The following is a 23,493-nucleotide window of genomic DNA, read 5'->3' on the forward strand; positions in this document are numbered from 1 at the left end:
GGGAGGGAGGAAAGAAATGCCCACAGAGCGTCAACTCTTAGGAAGACTGAAATCCCTAGGATGGATATGAATGTTTTACAAAATCCTAGAACACACCAAAAACTCAATAACCATCTGGATTATGCTTTGAGAAACCTCTTGTGACTCATTCCTTCCACCTAGGATTCTCTTCTTCCCCACTTACCTAGCAAACTGCTCATTCTAAATATGTGCCGTTTCCTCTCCACAGTGACCTTCTCTGATCTGGCAGAACCTCTGGCCTGCTCATTTTTCCTGTGCATGTCTCTTCTACACCTCATTAGCCCACCCATTACTCACTGGTGTTGGGAGCGGGGCTCTCCCTTAATTGAGCTCTGTGAGAGTCTCCATATCCTGATTACCTATGTAACCTTCATCCTGGTTTGCAGCAGGGTGCCTAGCAGGGGTAAGGGTGCAGATTTCTATCATATTTTTAAAAATATTTACTTTTTAGGTGTAGATGGACACAACCCAATGCCTTTATTTTTATGTGGTGCTGAGGATCGAACCTGGGTCCCTCCCGTGCTAGGCAAGCGCTCTACCGCTGAGCCATAATCCCAGCCCATCTATCATATTTTTTTTTTATTTTAGTCCACTGCTGGTTTAATTTATTTATCATTGTTTTTGGTACCAGGAATTGAACCACTGAGCCACATCCCTAGTCCTTTTAAAAATTTTTTATTTTGAGACAGGTTCTCTCCAAGTTGTTTAGAGCCTCAGCTATTTGCTGAGGCTGGATTTGAACTTGTGATCCTCCTGCCTCAGCCTCCTGAGCTACTGGGATTACAAGTGTGCACCATGGCGCCTGGCTTTCCCACCAGTTTTTTTGTTTGTTTGTTTTAAATTTTTTATTTATTTTATTTTTTATGTTAATGATGGGTTTGTTGAGAGGTTAGTTTCATTGTTTCTTTTTTTAGTTTATTTTAATTCATTATGTATTCCCCACCAGTTTTAAACAAGCTTATTTCCTTACCCCCTCAGTGGTAAGGAAAATTTCATAATCTTGTCTGAGAACAGGATGAAAAGACTTCATCCTCCAAGAAGATGATCTCTTTGATAGGAAGATAAAATATTGCCCAGATGTCTTCATATTAATTTAAAAATTCAATAAGACCCAAAGTTATACTCAAGTTTCTTCAAAAAATAAACATGTGGGAATATCTAGGAAAAATTTTTGGAATGCAGAATAAAAGTAACTGGACCTACCATTATATTAAAACATAGTATGAAGCTATAATAACTAAAACTGGGTATCAGGGAATAGACTTACTTATTGATGAAACAGAATAGAAAGTCCAGAAAAATATACTCTCTGTGGGGCTTTTGTTGAGGTTAAGAGAGTCTTTCAAATCAGTGGGATAAAGAAGGATTATATAAAATTGAACTAGGGGTGGGCAGAGGACTATATCTCTTACTCATTTTACCTAGATAAAATAATTGAAGTGAATAAAAGTTTTAAACATCAAAAAAATGAAGTTGTAGATTTCTAAAAGAAAGCATATATTCACTTATAATCTTGGGGGTACAGAAGATTTTCCGAAGCAGGGCACAAAGCCCAGTAGATAAGTTTAAAAATATTTTAAAATATTGAAATTTAAATTCTGAAGATTTAACCCTAAGGTATTTGGGTTATGAATCTTTCCTCTTCTGATCCATGTTTTCCTGAACTTTCTTATCTCTTTTCTAACTTCTCATTCTTTCTTTTCTTATTCTTGTCCTTTTAATTTTCGTTTCTGGAAGACAAATTGGGACATGGGTAAAAGTATGCTTCCTGAGGACTCCTGGCTCCTAAGTGCTCAATAACTTCTGGGTCTTCCAAATACTAGAAAAATCACCAAAATTCTGGAAATCAGTCAACCTGAAAACCTCAATTAGTCCAAGCTTTTTGTTCCTACAAACTTCTTTCAGCCTGAAAGAAAATGAGGAGAAAGGAGAGTTAGAAGAACATTTTTTTCTTTTTCTTTTTTTTTTTTTTTTTGTTTTTGATTGTTTTAAAGCCGTCTTTTTATTTGAATCCTCAATTAATTATTTGTATCTCATTACTGGTAACATTTACATTTGATTACAACATCAAGGTAAATTTCTGGTCAAAGCTTTGATAAAATGTTCTTTTAGGGGCTAAAATCCTTCCAAGAACACAGTGTCAGCCTAAACGGCAGAAACTATCATATTTTTAATTGAAAAAAAATGTTTCAGCTTAGAGAAACTTCAAAACTTTTTTTTTAAAAGTTTGAAACATGTTAATGAAACAGAGTCCTAAAACTAAGTTTCTTCTCCTGTTACCAAAGCTGGTTCTGTGAGATGGAGTGACTTTGGTTTCATCAGTTGGCTGATAATAGCATCTGGCTGATACCATCTAACATGTTTCTCTCTCTCTCTCTCTCTCTCTCTCTCTCTCTCTCTCTCTCTAGCCCTCATATGCTGAGTTTGATATTAGTGGGAATGTACTGGGTTTGATCTTCAACCAAGGAATGATCTGGTAAGTTATTCATTTCATCTGAGGATCACCTAATTTGGGAAGCCAAAAACAAAAAACAAAAAAAACAAAAAAAACCCACTAGAATCCCAGGCTTTGTCACACAGCTAACTTGGGGGAAGGTGGACAAGTCATCTTAGCTCTCTGAGCTTCCTTCTTTCACATGAAAAATAGAGGGCAGGACAGGATGAGAACCAGGATGGTTTCTGGCTCATCCAAGTGCTACCATGAAAGCAAAGATGGAGAGAAAGAGGAGAGAGGGAGAGAGAAGAAAGTACTGGGTAGAAGAAAGGAGAAAGGAAAGAGGAAAGGAAGGAGGAGAAAAAGGGAAGGGAGAAGGAAGGATAGGAGGGAAGAGGTAAATGAAATAAAGAACTTTCCTCTGGAAAGAAAGTGAGAGGAGGCTACGGAACTTCAGCCAAAGGCTTTCTTCAGTGCTAAGGGCACCTGCAAACCATTGTCCTACCGCAATGCCGTTAATGGAGACCTTGGTGACAGGATGCTTGGTGGAGAGGCCTGATAAGATCTGATCTGATCCAGTTCTGATCAGAGCCCAAGCCAGCAATGCTCAGAGTGTCTTCCCTTTCCTGTGGACAGGGTGGCTATGGCTTGGTGATAAATGCCCTCATTAAATGGGAAGCCCCTGCCACTGGGACCACCATACTGGATGGGACAGTTGTAACCTGCAGGGAAACGGCTTGGTCTCATGCCCCTAACCCTTCCATCCCATTTCCTCTATCAGCCTTTCAGACCTTTCCTGCTACCAGGCCAACCAGGTGTCTGGTTTTTGCCCTTCCAGGATGGGCTCCTTCTATGCACCGGGACTGGTGGGCATTAATGTCCTGCGGCTGCTGACCTCCATGTACTTCCAGTGCTGGGCAGTGATGAGCAGCAATGTCCCCCATGAACGTGTGTTCAAAGCCTCCCGATCCAACAACTTCTACATGGGCCTGCTGCTGCTGGTGCTCTTCCTCAGCCTCCTGCCCGTGGCCTACACCATCATGTCCCTCCCACCCTCCTTTGACTGCGGCCCATTCAGGTGCACAGTCTTTGTTGCATGGGAGCGGCTCCCCTCCCCAGGCAGGGTCTGGCTCAGCATTCAGGTTCTGGTTTCAGGTCCACTTGCAAAAGGCCATGGAGCTTTGGGCAAATCATCAGGGCTTTTCCCTAGAGTTTTCCATAAAGATAGACATGTTTTATGCTGTGCTATCCAATATGGTAGCCACCAGCCACCCATGATTGTTGAATGCTTGAAATGAGAAACTGGGAAACCGAATTTCTAATTTTATTTCATAGTAATTAATTTTAATTTAAATAAACACACGTGGCTAATGACTACCATACTGGATGGGACCGTGGCAACCTTTTAACACTGAATAATCTACCACCTGGGATTACTCTACCATAAGAAAAGTAATGGGGCATATTCAGAAGATGAAATGACTATAAATGTGTAAGTGCCATCCAGATGTGAAGCAGTGGCAGTTGATCTTGATTGAGACTCTTGACTGGGCCCCCCCCCCCCAGTCTGAAGAGCACTGGCCAGCACTGTGGGTTCGGGTATGAGTCAAACTAGTTTAGGAGACTGAATATTGTGTTAAAAGATCAATAGTTGTAGAAGGAGGTAGATAGAGAAATAGTGTGCATCTACTGCTGTCTTTCCAACTGTGTGACCCTCTGAAAACAAAGGGCTCTCTCTACTCTGTAAAAAGGAGCTCTGGGATTAAAGCAGTTTGGAACACTCTGCCCCTTCTGTCTGCCACCTTCTCACTTAGAAATGCTCAATGTGCACTCCTCAGGAATTATGCCATATGATAACATAGTAGCTATTGCTCCCACTTAATGAACAGTCACCCCAAGCTGAAAGCAGGGTGATACAGGTGAGTGGGGCCCTGCACTACACTGATGCAACCCTGACAGAAAGTATCTCCTCAAATTGTGCATCCTGGGACCTCACACACCTCACTCCGGTGTCAGCCCTGACTACCAACTTATAAAAAAACACACGTTGAGAAAGGCCAATCTGGGACTTCTCTGTTTATAAGGGACTCACTTAGATAAGGGCCTATGGTTGGGGGAGCCCAGAAAAGGTGTTTGCAGGAATGTTCTAGCAGAGCATGATCTGGTCAAACAGGGGTTCACAAGAAGGAAGGGGTGTCAGTCTAGAACAGAAGGCACATACTGAACTAGAGAAGGCTGTATGCCAGGCTGAAGGAAGAACCACCTGGAGAAACCTCAGTTGACCTCTTCCTGAACAAGAGTAGGAGGGCTGGGCCTGGACACGAACACCAGGGATTCACAGGCTGCCCACCTGTGCCCAAGAGGGATACCAGTGAGTAGTCCTGTGCTATCCCTGTCCCACCCCACCTAGGCCCCTTTTGCCTCATCTGCTGCCTTGAGAAGCTCTGACAGCCTATATCCTGATCACAGGGGAAGTGACCTGAAAATGGCACTCGAAGGAAACATGACCACCATCTTCTTCCTCTCGCTCTTTCAATCAAAACCCACCAATGGCTGGAACAGTCTTCTTGAAGATATTTTCATAACCATCTTTTATTTGCTCTAGGTCTTGACTCAAAGGTCATGTTCTCAATGAGCCCTTTCCTGGAGCTCCTAACTAAAATGTCTCATAAACACACACACACACACACACACACACACACACACACATATTGCTTTGGCTTATTTTAGCTCTTGTTGCCCTGTAACACACCTTTTGCTTATTTATCTTGTGGGTTGCCTTCTCCCCTACCAGGGCATAAGCCCCATGAGGGCATGTTTTTGTTTCCTTTCTGTTGGCTTTATACCCAGTGTCTGGAGGAGAATACGTAGTTTATAGTCAATGCTCAAACTAGACCATTACTTCACAGAAATCCAGTTATACAGGGAGGGACTTAGGGTTTGGACCAGATCAAATGTCTACAAGGGTCAGGCAGGTGACATAAATGAATAAGGTGGGCAGCACTGCATAGCTGAGGGGTTGGTAAATTGTAGCCTATGGACCAAATCCAGATCACCACTTGTTTTTGTAAATAAAGTTTTATTGGAACACAGTTACATTCATTTGCTTACATTTAGCCTATGTTTGTTTTCTTATTAAAATAGCAGAATTGAGTCATTACTGCAAAAACTATCTGTCCCACAAAGCCTAACATTTTTATTACCCTGCCCTCTTCAGAAAATATTTGCCAGCCCTCTGATTTTGAGAATAGAATATAGAGCCAACTCTGTCATTTGCCAGCTGGGTGATCTTGAGGAAGTTATTTAGCTCTGCAGGTTCATTGCATGTAAGATGGAAATACTGCTAGTGTTTACTTCAGGATTGTTATTAATATTTAATGTGCTTTTTTTTTGTGAAGTGCTTACTCCACAGTAAGGTATATCTGTGAGTTTGTTAAGCATGAGCCCTGACCACGTCAAGGGCAGCTGGTGCTTATCTCCAGTCAATAGTTACTATCAGAAACATGAACCTGATATTACCAGACCTTCCAGATCTTCACAGAAATCTGAATGCTTATTTGAAATTCTCTATTTTATTACAGCCATTAATTCAAGTTAAAAAAAATACTGTACCAGCCCACATAACAAATCTGCACAGGCTCCACCTTGGCCAGCATTTCACCCGTGTTTCCTCCCAGAAGAGCCTGTTCAGGCATGAATGTGGCTAGGTATGCAGATCTATGGTGTCTGGCCAAAGTCACAGTAAGGTGGTAGTGGGAGAGGCTTGACCATGGGCTCAGCTTTTCCTGTTGCCACTGAACCAAGAACTAGTAGATATCTGAAGCCAATTTAGAGAAGTCTTTTATTACATTTGGTGCACACAAGCATATTGATCACTTTCACACAAGTGGAATCATTAAGCACTACATCTATTTTAAATTCTTCACTCATTAATTAACTCATTTTTTTAAGAAAAGGAGGAGCAATCCCAGGCAACATGGAATATAAGGAAGGGCAATAGATTCTAGTCCCTCAATACATCTAACAGGAGAGGTGCTGTGGATTATAGCTGCTGATGTATCTCCAGACTCACTTCAGTCTATTTGTAACCCAGATCTTTTTTTTTTTAATATATAAGACAGATAGGGTATAATTTTAATTTGCTTTTCCTTCTCTCTGGATTTGTTGAAATTCTACCAAAACTCCTCACTAATTTGGCCAGAAAGAAGAAGGGAAAGACAAAGAAATGAAACAAGGATATTGACAATCCCAAAGTGAGGTGCCAAGGACCCTGATAATCCCCAAAGTGACAAAACACTTACCAGTGAAGAGGGTAGCCAAGGTATTTGGAATGTCTACTTTGCTACAGGCATTGCATGAAGCATGTATTTAATCCTTATAACAACACCGTGAGGTGGGAGCATCATCTATACCAAAGGCCAACTAATTTTTCTGTAAAGGCCCAATTGTACATATCTTAGGTTTTGCAAGTTGCAAAGGTTAAGTGTTGTTTGTTGGAGGTTGGGACTTTAAGAGGTGATTAGGTCATTAAAGTGAATTAATGCCATTCTCTCAAGAGACTGGGTTAATTCTCATGGGAGCAAGTTCATTCTCACACTTGCAGGATTGGATCAGTCACTGCAAGAGAGGCTTGCTGTAAAGGAAGTCTGTCCCTTCTGTTTTGTCTCTTCCAAATGCACCTGCTGGCTCTTCCAATTTCTACCATGAGTTGAAGCAGCATGAGGTCCTCTTCAGATGCAGATGACATATCCTGGAACTCTCAGCCTCCAGAACTGTGAGCAAAAATAAACCTCTATTCTTTACAAATTTTCCAATCTTGGGAATTCTGTTATAGCAACAGAAAGCAGAGTAAGACTGAGGCCAAAGGGCAAAACCAAGACTATTATAAAGCTATTTATACAACAAGAGAGAAATAAATGTCTATAAAGTTTTTTATTGACAAAATCCAAAATTTGGTAATAAAAATAATAATGTATCATTTTTGTAATAAAATATGCCAGTGAGAAAAATGTAATTCTTTGGGGGAAGGTGATAATGTTTACATAATAGAGGTTCAAAGTTACTGCTGAGCTGTTGAACTGCTCTGTAATAGAATAAGTCAAGATGTTCAGTTTTTATTTCTGACAAAAATTTACAAATTAGAAACAAGCACAAGAACAAATGAAGTTCACCATTGACACAACTGATTCAATTGCAGATAATAGATTAAAATGTTTCCTAAAAATTCCCTGCTGATGAACAGTACAATGAATAAACATAGGCTGTAAATAACTAAAATTTTGTAAGCTTTGCAAATTTGTCCACCTAAGGTTTTTTTTCTGCTCCGCACATAATCTGAACATTATCACATGTATTTGCACATCATAGTAGATTCCCCCTCAGGTTGTATTGAATTGGTGCCTTTGCAATTTCTTTGAAAATATTCTCGCCCATATTTGTTCCACACAGAATATTCAGAGGTTCATTTCACAGTCACTTCAAATTTGGCATTGAATCCTCAAACAAACAACTGAGCAGTATCAGCAACTCATCAAAAGTCAAGGAAAAAAACCACTTGAAATTATTTATTTTTAAATGGGCTATTGTTCTCAATGATCTCCATTCTTCAAGCACATTGCTCTTGCTGTATATTATAAATGTCTTACACAAGTTTGTTTTCTCTGGTTATATTCCTTCAACTCCTAATCAAACACACAACTGGTAAATGAGGAATATGATTTTAGAAACTGGAGGAGGATGATCCTTGTTATACAACAACAGAAAACTCAGCTGAATTGTGTCCTACAGTTGTATGGAAAGTTGAACTTATGGGCAATGACTTTGGATGTTTAGCTGAGGATATTTAAGATCTATCATGTTGCTTAGGGTAAAGCATGAGAAGGAAGAGATAAATTGAGGAAAGAGCTGATAGGCGAAAAAGAACCAGGACTTGATGATGATTTTTAGAAATTCTCAGTCTATCCACATTGCAAAAGATGCTTAGATTCACTGTGATGGAAGACTTCTCTAAAAAGAAAGCGAAATGTGAAGCTGGATAACCTTCTGCTAGTGCTTCTGTAGTATTGAATAACTGAATATTCATTCACAAAGAATAAGCATGTGACTCATAGACCCCCTCAATCATCCCAGCAGAAGCCAGGAATAGAGCAGGAGTATCCAGTAAAGACATTATAAAACCCTTTTGTCTAATAGAGGGAATTCCCATGACGTACATGGAAGACCTGTAAGGGTTTTGAGAATGTCATATCAGGAGAAATGCTGCCAGCTTGGACTAAAAGGGCCAAAGTGAAGACAAGGTAGAGGAAAGCTTTGACCTCCCAGAATTTATAGGCAGAAAACAGGCTGATAAAAATCTACTAAGCTGGATGCAGATTTAATGCAACTTCTATTAAAATTCCAATGATGTTCTTCATAGAAATAGAAAAGCAGTCATGAAATTCATTTGGAAAAATAAGAGGCCCAGAATAGCCAAACTAATCCTTAGCAACAAGAGTGAAGCAGGAGGCATCACAAAACCAGATCTTAAACTCTACTACAGAGCTCTAGTAACAAAAGTGGCATGGTATTGGCACAAAAACATACATGAACACCAATGGAACAGAATAGAAGACACAGAGTCAAACCCACATAAATTCAGTCATCTTGTAACAGACAAAGGCACCATAAACATACATCAGAGAAAAAATAACCTCTTCAAAAAATGGTGCTGGGAAAACTGGAAATCTATATGTAGCCAAATGAAATTGAACCTCTATCTCTCACCTGGCACAAAACTCAACTCAAGGTGGATCAAGGACCTAGAAATTAGATCAGAGACCCTGCACCTACTGGAAGAAAATGTAGGCCCAACTCTCCATCATGTTGGCTTAGGAACTAACTTCCTAAACAAGACTCCTAAAGTTCAAGAAGTAAAATCAAGAATTAATAAATGGGATGGTATCAAACTGAAAAGCTTCTTCACAGCAAATAAAGCAATCAAGAATGTAAATAGAGAGTCTACAGAATAGGAGAAAATCTTTGCCACCTGCACCTCAGATAGAGCATTTATCTCCAGGATATACAAAGAACTCAAAACACTTAACACCAAAAAAACCAAATTACCCAATCAATAGATGAGCAAAGGAACTGAATGGGCAGCTCACTGAAATAGAAATATGAGCAGTCAGCAAATATATGAAAAAGTGTTCAACATTCAACACCTTTAGCAATTAAAGAAATGCAAATTAAAACTACACTGAGATTTCATTTCACTCCAGTCAGAGTGGCAATTATCAAGAATACAAGTAACAATAAATGTTGACCAGGATATGGGGGGAAAGATACACTCATACCTTGCTTGAGAGACTACAAGTTGGTGAAATCATTCTGGAAAGCAGTGTGGAAATTCCTCTGGATGGAACCACCATTTGACCCAGCTATCTCACCCCTCAGTTTATACCCAAAGGACTTAAAATCATCATACTGTAATGACAATGCCATATCAGTGCTTATACCAGCTCAATTCACAATAGCTAAGCTATGAAACCAACCTAGGTACCCATCAATAAATGAGTGGATAAAGAAAATGTGGTACATATACACAATGGCATATTACTCATCCATAAAAAAGAATGAAATTATAGCATTTGCTGGTAAATGGATGGAACTGGAGACTATCATGCTAAGTGAAATAAGCCAATCCCCCCCTGCAAAAAAAAAAAAAAAAGGCTGAATGTCCTCTCTGATATGTAGATGCTAACATACAATGGTGGGAGGGATAGAAGTTATTTGAATTAGACAAAGGGGAATGAAGGGAAGGGAAGGGCTGGGGGATAGGAATAGGAAAGACAGTAGAATGAATTAGACATAACTTTCTTATGTTCATACACATGAATACACATGAATACATGACCAGTGTAACTCCACATCATATAAAACAACAAGGATGGGAAGTTATACACAATGTATGTATGTATGTATGTCAAAATACACTCTACTATCATTTATATAGCAATCTTTTGTGTGTATGTGTCATGCTGAGATTGAACCCCACATCTTGTAAATGCTAGACAAACACTCTACCCCTGAGCCACATCCCCAGCCCTGTCATGTATATCTAAAATAAAAAATAAAAAATCCACTCAGCTAGAGTATGAACTACCCTTCAAGGAAAAGAAAGGATAATTTCCAAAGGCAGGACTGCAGTCCTGGAGGGTGGATCTGTAGACAAAGAGGGTGAACCAAGGATTCAAAGGATTATTCTCAGGCCTTTGCAATCTAATGGATTTGGCTGGTTGGATTTCAGAATAGCTCAGGATGGTGATTCCTTCCTTCCTCCATCTATTTCTTTTGGAATTGGAGAGATGAAGTGAATATATTTTGTGAGTAAGATGAATTTAATTTGGCAAGGATGGGAAAGCAGGGGGTAAGGAGGAAAAAGTGGAGTTGGGTAAGATTAATACAGATTTCCAAAGAAATCCAGGTCCTGATTCCTGGAAACTATGAATCTTAGCTTATATAACAAAAGGATCTTTGCCGATGTATGGAGTTAAGGATCTTGAGATGGAGAGATTATTGTGGATTATCCAGGTAAATGTTAAATCTCAAGTGTCCTTATGAAAAGGAAGCAGAGAGAGACTTGATTATGAAAGAGTAGAAGGTGATAGGACCATGGAACACAGAGATAGTCGAAGATTCTCTACTGATTTTGAAGATGGAAGATGGGGACATGAGCCAAGGAATACATGGAATGTAGCTCCAGAAGCTGGGTAAGCAAGGAAACAGATACGCATCTATTACCTCCCTCTGGAGGGAGTGCAAACCTGCCAACATTCTGGTTTTAACCCTGTGATAAGACCTTCTGCTTTATCATTTTAAGATACCACTATGGTAACCTGTCACAGCAGCTCTTGGAAACTAAAATAATATCTATTTCAATGGTAAAGTAATCCACTCAACTTTGACTTAAAGCATACAATCTGAAGTTCACTTTTCTTGTTTTTATATGCTGGATCTGCACTCACAGTGAAAAATAAATTAAATGTCATGATATGAGAAGTATGGAATGGAATAGTAGTCACTAGAAATGGGGAAAGGGAAGAGGTGTGGGCACAGAAAGAAATTAAGAGGGACTTTCAGGGACTAAGAAGGGTACTGGGAGAAAGAGTGGGAGAGGAAGGGTCATGGATAGTAGGGTGGATAGTTATGATCAATGCATTATGTAGGCACATATGGAAAAGCACAGTGAATCCCATTAATTTGAATGATTACTATGGTAATAATGTTAATAACTATAATAATGATGAAAACACATAATAAAAATAATAAACATTAGGACATGGTGACAGACATGGCACTTCAAATGCTGTCAGATTATAATACAACAGCATCACTGTGATTTACAGTGAACTGCACAAGAGTGCTGAGCAATGAGATAGCCACAGTCAGTCTCTGGTGCAGCTGCTCATGTCCACCATAACAGCACAAAATCAGCCATCAACAGTACATGAGTGAATGAGCAGGGCTGTGTTCCAATTATACTTTATTTATGGAAAATGAAATTTGAACTTCATATTTCAGTTTTTATGTGTAATAAAATATCATGGTTCTTTGATCTTTTTTCCCCTAACCACTTAAAGGGTAAAACCTTTCTCAGATCGTAAGCCATATAAAAATAGGTGACATGTTGAATTTGTCCATGGGCTATTGTCTGTCAACCCCGATCTATATTTTACACAAGGAAAAAACAATAAGGCTGCTAGCTGCAACATTTTGGAGGGCACTTACAACTTAACAGCAACATATTCAGTATTTTATATGATTCATGTCTATATTCTCTAAATAATCTTCTGAGTCAAATACTGTTATTACACTTATAATTCCATATTACATTATATTAGTATTATACAAAATTTAATACATATGTATATATATATATGTGTGTGTGTATGCATGTATATATGCATACATATGTATATACATACATACATATATGTACTTTTATGTGTTGTGGATAGACAGACAGACAGACTAGGGCAGACAAATTTTCAGTATCTTGCCCAAGATATCAAACTTCAGCACAATCAAGTTTCCATCACATTATTTCTATAATGGTGAAAACATTCCATATTTGCTCTTCTAATATAATTTAGTCACAGGATTATTGGGTTCTTGAATTTATGATTAAAAAACAGAATTTTAAATTTTATTTCATCCTAATTTTTTAAAAATATTTTTATTAGTTATTCATGGATCTTTATTTTATTTGCTTATTTATATGTGGTTCTGAGGATCGAACCCAGTGCCTCCACATGCTAGACAAACTACCGCTGAGCCACAATCCCAGCCCCCATAATTTTTTATATTATTTTTAATAGCCACAATTGACTGTATAGCTCCAGTAGAGACAGCAAGAGTATAAATGCAGGTATTAAAAGAAGAAAGAAAGAAAGAAATTAGTCCTATAGCTTATAAAGGGGAAAGCAAGAACTTGAAACAGGAACTGAAAACCCCTCAACCCACATCTTAGCACTAAAATTACCAATCAAGAACCATCAGCTCCCAGGATTCTCTGGCAGGCATTTGTAGAGTCAATCTGAATATTAATTATTAGGAATTGGACGAAAACTGAAATTAAATTGTGAATAGTGCAGAAGCCTATCTTGGGCAATCCAACCTCCTGGAATTATAACATGAAGACTAATTGTGGGTATGTTTGAGAGGCACCACGAAGTTTCCATCATGTCGGCCCCTGGAGAATATTTCCTATGCCAGGGAACTCAGAGGAAGCTCCATGTTGGAGCTATAACACATACAATTTTCTCAGATTAGAATATATGAGACAACCCATTTTTTCTTTCTGAGAAGACCCATATAGTTTGAGAGGTTGTGGGGTACCAAGGGCAAGAACAGTGCAGAACAGCTATACCCTCTAGACCAAATGGCAGCCCCTGAAGGAAGACATTTTTCACTTGCAGTCCATTTGAAGCAGGATTCTTGTTCTTCTAGGAAAGCAGTGGCAAGCAGCAGCTTTGGAGCCATGGGGCTTAGACCCAATTGTACGTGCTATGTGAGCTTGGCAGCAGCTGTAATGTGTCCTCTCCTCTTTCCAGTGGGAAAAACAGAATGTATGACGTCCTCCAAGAGACCATTGAAAATGATTTCCCGACCTTCCTGGGCAAGATCTTTGCTTTCCTCGCCAATCCAGGACTGATCATTCCAGCCATCTTGCTGATGTTGTAAGTTAGCCAGAGCCGTGGATCCACCTTATGGAAACCTCCTCTGTAGTTGAAACTTCCCCAGCATATCCTTCCTTTTCACCCTTTTAGTCTGGATTCCCCAGAAGCAGACCCTGAAAAAGAATTCAAATGCAAGTAGCTGAGTAGTAACTGAGACTGGGAAGGGAAAGGAAGGGCATGACTACCTCTGGGGATAAAGGACTTTAATCCTACTGGGGACTCAGGAAGACACGTGCCTGAGTTGCCCCTCCCTGAGGGTCAGGTATCAATTCCCATTGGTTCTCAGTGATCGAGACTCACTGATGTTGGTAGTTCCCTGGAAATTTGGAGGTGGAATAACTTCAAGGGTGGGAGTGGCAGTGGGAGAGAAGGAGAGTCCTCTGGCACAGAGCTGACAATTGCCAATCTTTTAGGGAACACACTGAAAAATAGGATCCAAGGGATATGGTGAAACTTGAGAGTATTCTCAACAACCTCTACAAGGTTCACTGGAAATACCAAAGAACTCTGGGTTCTGAGCGTCTCTGAAAGCTTAGGAGGTGGTTGGGCATGACTGTAGAAGGCTCACAGCCCTACTCCACTAACTCCTTGCGCAACGGAACAGTTGGTTCATTTATCACTGGCCTCCTCAAACATTGTGAAAGGATGGTGGTGAGTTGATGATCTTGGTATTTCCTATAGTGACCAATGCCCATCTTGGTATCAAAGGAAGAAACTAGGGAAGGAAGAAATGAAGACAGGCAGGAAATAAGATTCTTAAATTTGAATTTCTGTGATAGAAAAAAAATGAGCTGATGAAAACATAGGTACTTTTACGTTATAAAAACACTTGGCAGGGGCTGGGAATGTGGCTCAAGCGGTAGCGAGCTCGCCTGGCATGGGTGCAGCCTGGGTTCAATCCTCAGCACCACATACAAACAAAGATGTTGTGTCTGCCGAAAACTAAAAAATAAACATTAAAATTTTAAAAAAACACAACATTTGGCATCTGAGGTCACACCTCAGGAGTAGAGCATGTTTAAGGCCCTGGTTAACCCCCAGTACCAAAGGAAAAAGAAGACACTTTTTGGTATGCTTTTGTTTGTTTGTTTTAGAGAGAGAGAGGGAGAGAGAGAATTTTTTAATATTTTATTTTTTAGTTTTCGGCAGACACAACATCTTTGTTTGTATGTGGTGCTGAGGATCGAACCCTGGCTGCACGCATGCCAGGCGAGCGCGCTACCGCTTGAGCCACATCCCCAGCCCCTTGGTATGCTTTTTAAAAATATGATATATCCTCAGCTGAATGAAGTGGCAGCAATTCGGGAGGCTATGGCAAGAGGATCACAAGTTTGGGGTTAGCCTCAACAACTTAGCAAGACCCTGTCTCAAAATAACAAAGGGCTAGAAATGTTAGCTCAGTGACAGAGAACTCCTGGGTTCAATCCCCAGTACTTTATATATATATATGATATAATCTCAGCATAAATAATACAGACAACCAGGTAAACTGGCACAAAATTAAACAGAAGTTAACATTTTTTTCAATACTTGCTGCCTTTTTAAAAGTAAAAAATGTTACACCTGAAGCTCTACCCAATCCTTCTTTTTTTCCTCTTTCTCTAAAAGTAAGCACTATTTGGATTAGCTTTAATTATTTTCATGCATGTTTTTGTGCCTTAATCATGTGTACACACACTCTCATTTGCTGAGTTGTTGTGTTTTTTTTTGTTGTTGTTGTTTGGGAACTGAGCTACATCCCCAGCCCTTTCTAATTTTTATTTTGAAACAGGGTCTCACTAAGTTGCTTAGAGCCTCACTAAGTTGCTGAGGCTGGCTTTGAACCGGCGATCCTCCTGTCTCAGCCCTCCAAGTCGTTGGAATTACAGATGGGCACCACCACACCCGGCTCATTTATTGAGTTTTAAAACTTTCTTTGAATGCCTCATATCATATATCTTTTTGCACTAAATATCCCATTTGGGGGATTTCTCCACATGGATAAATTAGCGCACACATCAGTGGCTCTGCTGTGTTCCATACTATGAATAAACCACAGTTTATCTACTACTCTGCATAAGGATAGTTGGGTTGTTTCCACTTCTGCTATAGGAAACGGCTCCACAAACACCTTGCACATGTCTCCTTGTACAACTGTGGAAGTTTTGCCAAGGTAGATATCCAGAAGTGGAATCACTGGATCATAAGTATTTGCTTCTTCAATCCTTTAAGTATTGCCAAATAGCTCTCCAAAATGGTGTTTTTCCTTTGACTCCTTTAAAAAAAAAATTAATTCCAACTCTGGTGAAATTTTACATCTTTATCTTTATTTTCTTGAATCATAGTTATTTTCTCAATTTTTGTCTGATATTCTACAATCTGGATCACCTGAGCATATATTTTTATGGTCATTTCTTTCCTCTTCTTTTTCAGTCATTCGATCTCATTTTAAACAGCATGTAATTTTGCCTGGGTTCCAAACATGTGAATAAAAGAATTGTAAAGGTTACGGGAAATGTTATCTTTGTCCAAAGAAGGATAGATTTTTCTTCTGAAAGGCAGATGGGGTACTAGATCACTTAATTCTTTCAAGGGTTGGTATTTCTGCTAGCTATTATCTCATTTTTAAAAATCCAAAACTGAAAAAACCACAATAATTTATGTTACTAATTTGGTGGGATTCAGCAGGAATGGTTCTTTTCTTCTCACCTCAACATCAGCTGGGGCAGCTGGCTGGGGGATCCGCTTTCAAGGTGGTCCCTCATATGATGGACCTATAGATGCTGACTTCAGCTGGGAACTCAGCAAGGCTGTGGACTAGCGGCTTCAGTTCCTCTCCATAAGCTTCTGGGACTTCCGCACAGCATTGTGGCTGGGTTCCAAGAGCAAGTATTCCAAGAGAACATGGTGGATATATGTGGCATTTTTATAACCTAGTCTCAGAAGTCATATCCCATTGCTTCCGCCATACTCTATGGAGGCAGTCATGAAGGCCCTTCAAGTTCAAGAAAGAGGAATATAGACTCCATCCCTTGCTGAGTGAATGGAAGATTCTAGACACATTTAAGATGGGAGATATTATGGGCATCTTTGGAAAACATAAACTGTCATTGTTGTGCTGGGCCTTTGCAGGACTAGTTTATTTCAGTTTAATCCCAAGGAACTGACTTTATTTCTAGAATGTGACCCTTACTCTTGAGCATGGTCTTTCAGGGGGTCTTGATAATTACACAGGACTCATAGGCAAGGCACTTGTTGGAGCAGAGTTTGCACAGTTTGCAATAGCAAAAAAGTGAAAAGCCTAAGGTGTTTACCACCTCCTGCACTTTGGCAAGATTTGAAACCCAACTTCCCCTTCCCCAGATTGGCCGATCTTTCTCTAGTACTACTGTTATTTCTGTTGAACTCTCTGCTCAGTTCTCTAGTTTTCCTGATGCCATTTTCTTCTGGGCTTCATGGAATACTGAAGATTTAACCAATGGTTTGAGGATGATTTTTATGCAGATTTTTTGACTTCTTTGATTTCTTATAGAAGTAAGAAAAAAAAATGTGACCTCAAAAGATGGTGGTGAATTTAGAGTCAGCACTAGCCCACAGAGTGATTTATGCAAATTAGAATATTTATGCAAATTAGTGCTTTATGCAAAACAGGCAGAGGTATGCCGCATAGGGGGTTTCATATGACAAACAGAACATAGCTGGATTTCAGCCTCAAATCAGCCCCTGAGCCAGGAGCCTTTTGTGCAGAAATCAGCCTGCACAATGATCATCTATTCCAGAATCTTTTGGCGTAGACTAGGGATCAGAAAACTAAAGTTCACAATCTAAATCCAGCCCACATTTGTTTTTGTAGTTTTACTGGACCATGTCCATGCTCATTCACTTACTATCTATGACTGCTCTGTTCTCCCAAGGCAGAGTTGAATAGCCGTGAGAAGGACTGTATTGTCTGCAACACCTAAAATACTTACTGCTTGGCCCTCTGAAGAAAAAAATTTGCTGATCTCTGAGGTAAATAATGAGGTGATACTTCCAAAAATGAGTTGAGAGTTTTACTTGAAACATGTAGTCACCAAGACTTTAAGATAATGACAGATAATAATAAGCCATTTAGAAAAAGTAGGTCCAGATTCTGGAAGACAGTAAATATTGCATTTGAGCCTTTAATTTATTTTGGAGCTTCAGGAAAAGGAGTTGATTACATTGGGTGGAACTTTTAGTCTTCTCTTGCCTTGATCTTCTCTCTAGTTTTGTCCATTGCTGAAAGTGGAGTGTTGATTCTCCATCTATTATTGCTAAGTTGTCTATCTCCCCTTAAATTTTAGTTTTGCTTCATATATTTTTAGGCTGTGTTGTTAAGTGGACATATGTTTATACTTGTTATATTTTCTTGTTGAAGTAACCCTTTAACATTATAAAATGTCCTTGTCTCTAATAATAATCTTTTTTCTTGATGTTAGTATAGCCATTCTAGTTGTGTTTTCTTTTTGTCTGTTTGTTTGTTTGTTTTGTATTGGGGATTGAACTTTAGGGCTCATGCATGCTAGGCAAGTGTTTTACCACATATCTGAACTACAGCCCCAGCCCCTTCTTGTCAGGTCTTTTACTATAGTTTGTTTTCGTTATTTTCTTAGTGATTACCCTGGGGATTACAATTAACATAGCAAACTACTCAAACTAATGCCAACTTAGTTACAATAGTATACAAACCTGGTTCGTATACAACTTTTCTCTTTCCCCCGCTCCTTTGTGCTGTTATTGCCATAAAATTCCTCTTTATATACTGAATGTTAGCTAAATCAACTAGAAGAAAAAGGCTTACAAAAAGCACTAATGTCTTTTGTATTTGCCTGTATAGTTACCTTTACCCCTGCTCTTTATTTCTTCATGTAGATTTGATCACCATCCATCTAGTGTTCTTTCGTTTGAACCCGAAGAATTTCCTTTAATATTTCTTGTAAAGAATGTTTTTGAGGTCTGGGGCTGTAGTTCAGCGACGGAGCATTTGCACGTGTGGGGCACTGGGTTCTGTCTTCAGCACCGCATAAAAATAAACAAATAAAATAAAGGCATGCTATCCATCTACAACTACAATTTTTTTTGTATATTTTTTTGTATATTTTGATTGTATCTGGACTTTCTAATCCAGGCTTGCTCTTAAAAAAAAATATCTTTTGTTGGTAAACTCTGTTTCTGTTTTACTTTATGGTAATTGTTAATTTATCCTTCATTTTTTAAGGACAGTTTTTTCTTTAATAGGATTTTCAGTTGACAGTATTCTTCTTTTAGTACTTTCAATTTGTGATCCCATTGCCACGTGGCCTTCATGATTTCTGATTTTTTTTTAAAAAAAAAAGACTGCCTATTCTTTTTGAAGATCCCTTGTATGCGATTGATGAGTTGCTTCTCTCTTGCTGCTTTCCAGATTCTTTTTGAGTCTTTTTTCAGTTTGCTATGTGTCTAGGTTTAAGTCTTTTTTGAGTTTATCCTGCTTGGAATTTATTGAGCTTCTTGCACAAATTAATATATTTTGTTAGCTTTAGGGAATCTTCGACCATTATTTATTCCAATATTCTGTATTATCCTTCCTCTTCTTTTGGGATTCCCACTGGGTATATATTGACATTTGTCCCACAGGCTCTGTTGTTTTACCTCAGTGTTTTCTTTCTGTTCCTCACACTGGATAATCTCAATTGATCTATCTTCAAGTTCACTGATACCTTGCATGTCAATTCAAATACATACATACTGCTGAACACCTTTCGAAAATTTTTCATTTTAGTTGTTAAACTTTTCAACAGCAGAATTTCTATTGGATTCTTTTATTTATGATTTCTGACTCTTCACTGGTCTTCTTTATTTGACAAGACATTGTTATCATACCATCTTTTAGTTCTTGAGAAACAACATCCTTTAGCTCTTTGAATATATTTACTATAACTGATTTGACTTTGTTAAGTAGGTTTAGCATTTGAGCTTTGCTTATCATTTGGATCGGAATGTCCCCTAAAGAGCTATGTGGTAGAGGATCCTTCCCCACTTTGTTGCTATTGGAAGATGGTGGAAATATTAAAAGGTAGGGCCTAGTGGGAGATTTTCTGGTCATGGGGGTTATGTCCTTGAAGGAGATAATGGGTCCCCAACCCATCCTCTTTCTATCTTGGCATCCTGGCCATGAGATGAACAACTTTGCTCTGCCAAACTTCCAAACCATCATGTGTTGACTAATAGACTTAAAAGCAATGGGGCCAATGGATCATGGACTGCAACCTCCAAAATGTTTAACCTTTTCTCTTTGTAAATTTATTATCTCAGGTGTTTGTTACAGTAACACAAAGTCGCCTAACATAGCTTCCTCAGGGACAGTTTCTCTTGACTACCTTTTCTTCGGTGTAGAAACCATAATTTCTTGTTTCTTTGCACTTCTCATTAGCTTTTAAAACTTGGATATTTTTAAAAGGCTCGATATTTTTTTAAATGACCTATGGCAACTTTGGAAATCATCTTCTACTCCCCTCTCAGGGTCTGTAGTTGTTGCAATTCTTTGTTATTATTTGGTTGGTGACTTTTCTGAAATAATTCTACAGTCTGTATTCTTTATTGTATGAAGCCACTAAAGTCTGTGCTTAGTTAACTTAGTAGTCAGGTAATGGCTGGATAGAGATTTTCTTATGTTATCTGGAACCATCAAGGCTCCCAGTATTTACCAAGTTTCTCTGTGTGTGTATTGGAGTATGCCTTCAACACTCAGTCAAGCATTTTATGACTCTACCTTAATTTTCACTTCCAGCTTGTGCTGTGCCTCAAGGTTAGTCAGAGTTGAGAGCTTGAACATGTTCACAACCCTGGACATGCACAGAGTTTTAACATCATGCACAGGGCCCTCTAAATTCCCAGGAATATTTCAAAGTTTTGTAAAGTCCCCATTGGGTATCACATTTCCCAACTTCTTTAAGCTCTGTAGTTAGCCCATTGTTTGCCCTGTTATCTAACACCTCACAGAGCCAAATGTTCAACAATTGCCTCCTATGGATCATGGACTGCAGTACCAGGGACTGAACTCCGGGGCACTGGACCACTGAGACCAGTGGGCCACATCCCTAGCCCTATTTGTATTTTATTTAGAGATTGTGTCTCACTGAGTTTCTTAGCACCTTGCTTTTGCTGAGGCTGGGTTTCAACTGTGATCCTCCTGCCTCAGCCTCCTAAGCCTCTGGTATTACAGGCATGTGCCACTGCACCCAGCCACCTCCTATTGTTTTTGACAAGCACTGTCAGAGAAAAGTCTGTTCACATTGGTCAGTCTCTGAGGTCAAAAAAGACAGTTTTGTGAGTAGCATCTTCCAGGGAACTACTAGATAAACCAAATAGTAACAATTCTCTGGTAATGAGGATTTGAAGGAGCTCCATCTAACCCCACTTGACCTCCTCCAGTAACTGCCAGGTTACTGGTTTTCACCATGATTTGGGACTGTTGGTTTTCAAACCTATTGCAGAATTAGGTGGAGGAGGGAGAGATTAGGCAACTTAATTCATAAAGTTCACTGGTCTCACTGGAGATTCAGTTGTTTTCCTTTAAAAGACACTGAAAACCTTCAGTCAATTTTCAGAATTCTGAAAAAGTTGTTTCTGATAATTTTTGCCATTGCTCTTATTGCTTTGATGGGTCCTTAACATGGCATTTTTGCTGACATCTGGACTGAACTTTATTTAGCCTTGGAGGATCTGTAAAGATTTTTGTTAAAATTCTCCCTCTCTGAGTATCCTTTTTGTTGCTTAGCCATGTTTCTTTGTCTCTGCCTATTTTATGATTTCCTAAAGAGTATTTCAAGAAGTGACCACTGCAGCTCCTCATCCTAGCTCCCTTGAACTCCAGGATGGTCTGATGGAGCCAGCCTTCCCTGAGTCTGTGGTCAGTTTTCCAGCTGCTCCTGCCAGGCTGTCAGCCTAGGGGTACTGGAGCGCCACACTCTGAGATGGCTCGTTTCCTTCAGCACTCCCGCAGTAGCTTTCTGGAGGTGGGTGCAGACCCACAGTGACTCCAGCACTGTAGATGGGGCCAGCATAGATGCAGGACCCTTTCATTTGTTCATTTATTCATGTACTACCAGTTTTTGAAGGTCTGCCCTGTGCTCTGAACACTGTCATTGCCAGCAGCAAACACGTGCATGTCACTTTACATTCTTGATTTCAAACACCCTGACATGAGGGTAATGACATGACAGCGATGACCTGAGCTTCTCTGTGACCTCCTAAGGAAATTATGAAATCCAGACATCAATGTGACCCTTTCAGACAGGAAATAGAATTGCTAGATCTGGAAACAACCTCAGAAGGAACACAGCCACCCTTGAGCATTTTATCCATTATTTGCTAGGTGTGCAATCTTCAGCAAGACAAGTCACCCCTCTGACCTCTGGTTCCTAATAACTTAGTTAATTAGAAGAGATGGCGAGGACTGGCACAGACTAGATGGCTTACAAAACAAATATTAGTCCCTTCATCTGTCCTTCCTTCTCTTCTCCCCTCACCCACAGACCTCTGAGTTCTTGCTTCAAGGGGCTCATATTACAAACACAGACACACACTGTGCTCCAGGGATAATGTGGTTCTCTTCTCTGGCCGGAGATAACTCTATTAGGGCAGCTGTGGGTGATCTAACCCTGAGGGAAAGACTCAGAAGACCAAATGGAGCAGCTGAGGCTTGAAATTCATGGGCGATAATGACTAATAAGGATGGACTCAAAACCCACAGTCAGCGCTTGTCCTACCTCCACCCCAGGTAGTACTCTGAGGAGAGGACTTTCAGGACATCTGCAGTTGTGTTTCTAAGCAAACTTGGAGCAGGTCCCTTAGCTCCTCTATCTCTTCTCTCAGGACATGAAGATTGTAGAGAGAGTTTTGGCTTCAAATGTGGGCTTCAAGGAGTACTAAAAGGTGGCGTGACATTGGGCAAATCATTTAATCTCTGGGAATCCCAGAGCATGGATCTATAAACATAGAATCATCCTTTCCACTTATAGAATTTTCATCAAAACCAATGAGATAGGGTGGGGAGAGACATGGCATCAAACCTGGCACAGGGTAGGTATTCAGGAAACATGACCAACTTCTTCTGCAGACAAGAAATCCTGCCACTCCTGCCCTGCCTCTTCAGGTTTCCCTGGGGAGGGGATATTCCTTTGCTAAACTTTATTGAGCACTCTGAGAACAAGAGATATGCAGGTCATGCCCATGCTCAATAATATGGAGAAGCAGCAGGTGTTGGGAAAAATATAAACGGCAGCCATACCCCAGAGAAAAAACCCCAACATGGCGCCTAAGCACCTTTTCTTCCTACCTTCTTCTTTTCTGCAGTGGCGCGAAAAGTTCCCGCCCGTGTGAACTCTCCCGCCGGCGCCAATTTCAAACCTCGCTGGCGGGGAACCTTAGCCCCAATGAGAACTAATTCCTGGGCTCCGGAGCTGATATCTGAAAGAACTTGCCAATAAACGGGTTGCCTGCCATTTATCTAAGCCCTACCATCTCCCCCTTAGTTCTATATAAGCACACTGCTTTTTGCAATAAAATTGGAATTCTCCCGGCGAAGTGTCTTTGCGTGGGGAATTCTTTCATTCTGGTGCCATGACTTGGGATACGGGTGAGCTCTTTCCAACAAGAGCCCCGTCCCCGCTCCGCCGAGACACTCCGCCCTGGTCCGCTCTTTTCAGACTCCGGCTGCCTGCACTCAACACACTGATCTGGCGTGGTAAGGATCCCCTGACCCCGGCTCGCCAACTCCCTTCGGGCTATTGCTGGATTTGTGACCGTGATCGTCCGGCACACTCCAGACGCCCGGTGGGG

General features: G+C 40.0%; 1 protein-coding gene across 1 annotated transcript in view; it reads left to right on the plus strand.

Moving 5' to 3' along the window:
• The window catches only part of Tmc2 (transmembrane channel like 2), an 82,037-nt gene that overhangs the window by 51,233 nt on the left and 7,311 nt on the right, over positions 1 to 23,493 (plus strand). Inside the window, exons 14-16 of the mRNA XM_015487545.2 lie at positions 2,430 to 2,497; positions 3,294 to 3,533; positions 13,546 to 13,671. Coding sequence (XP_015343031.1) covers positions 2,430 to 2,497; positions 3,294 to 3,533; positions 13,546 to 13,671 — 434 coding nt within the window. The remainder of the gene's footprint in view (positions 1 to 2,429; positions 2,498 to 3,293; positions 3,534 to 13,545; positions 13,672 to 23,493) is intronic.

The sequence above is a fragment of the Marmota marmota genome, unplaced genomic scaffold (assembly GCF_001458135.2).
Source record: "Marmota marmota marmota unplaced genomic scaffold, marMar, whole genome shotgun sequence".
Taxonomy (NCBI): domain Eukaryota; kingdom Metazoa; phylum Chordata; class Mammalia; order Rodentia; family Sciuridae; genus Marmota; species Marmota marmota.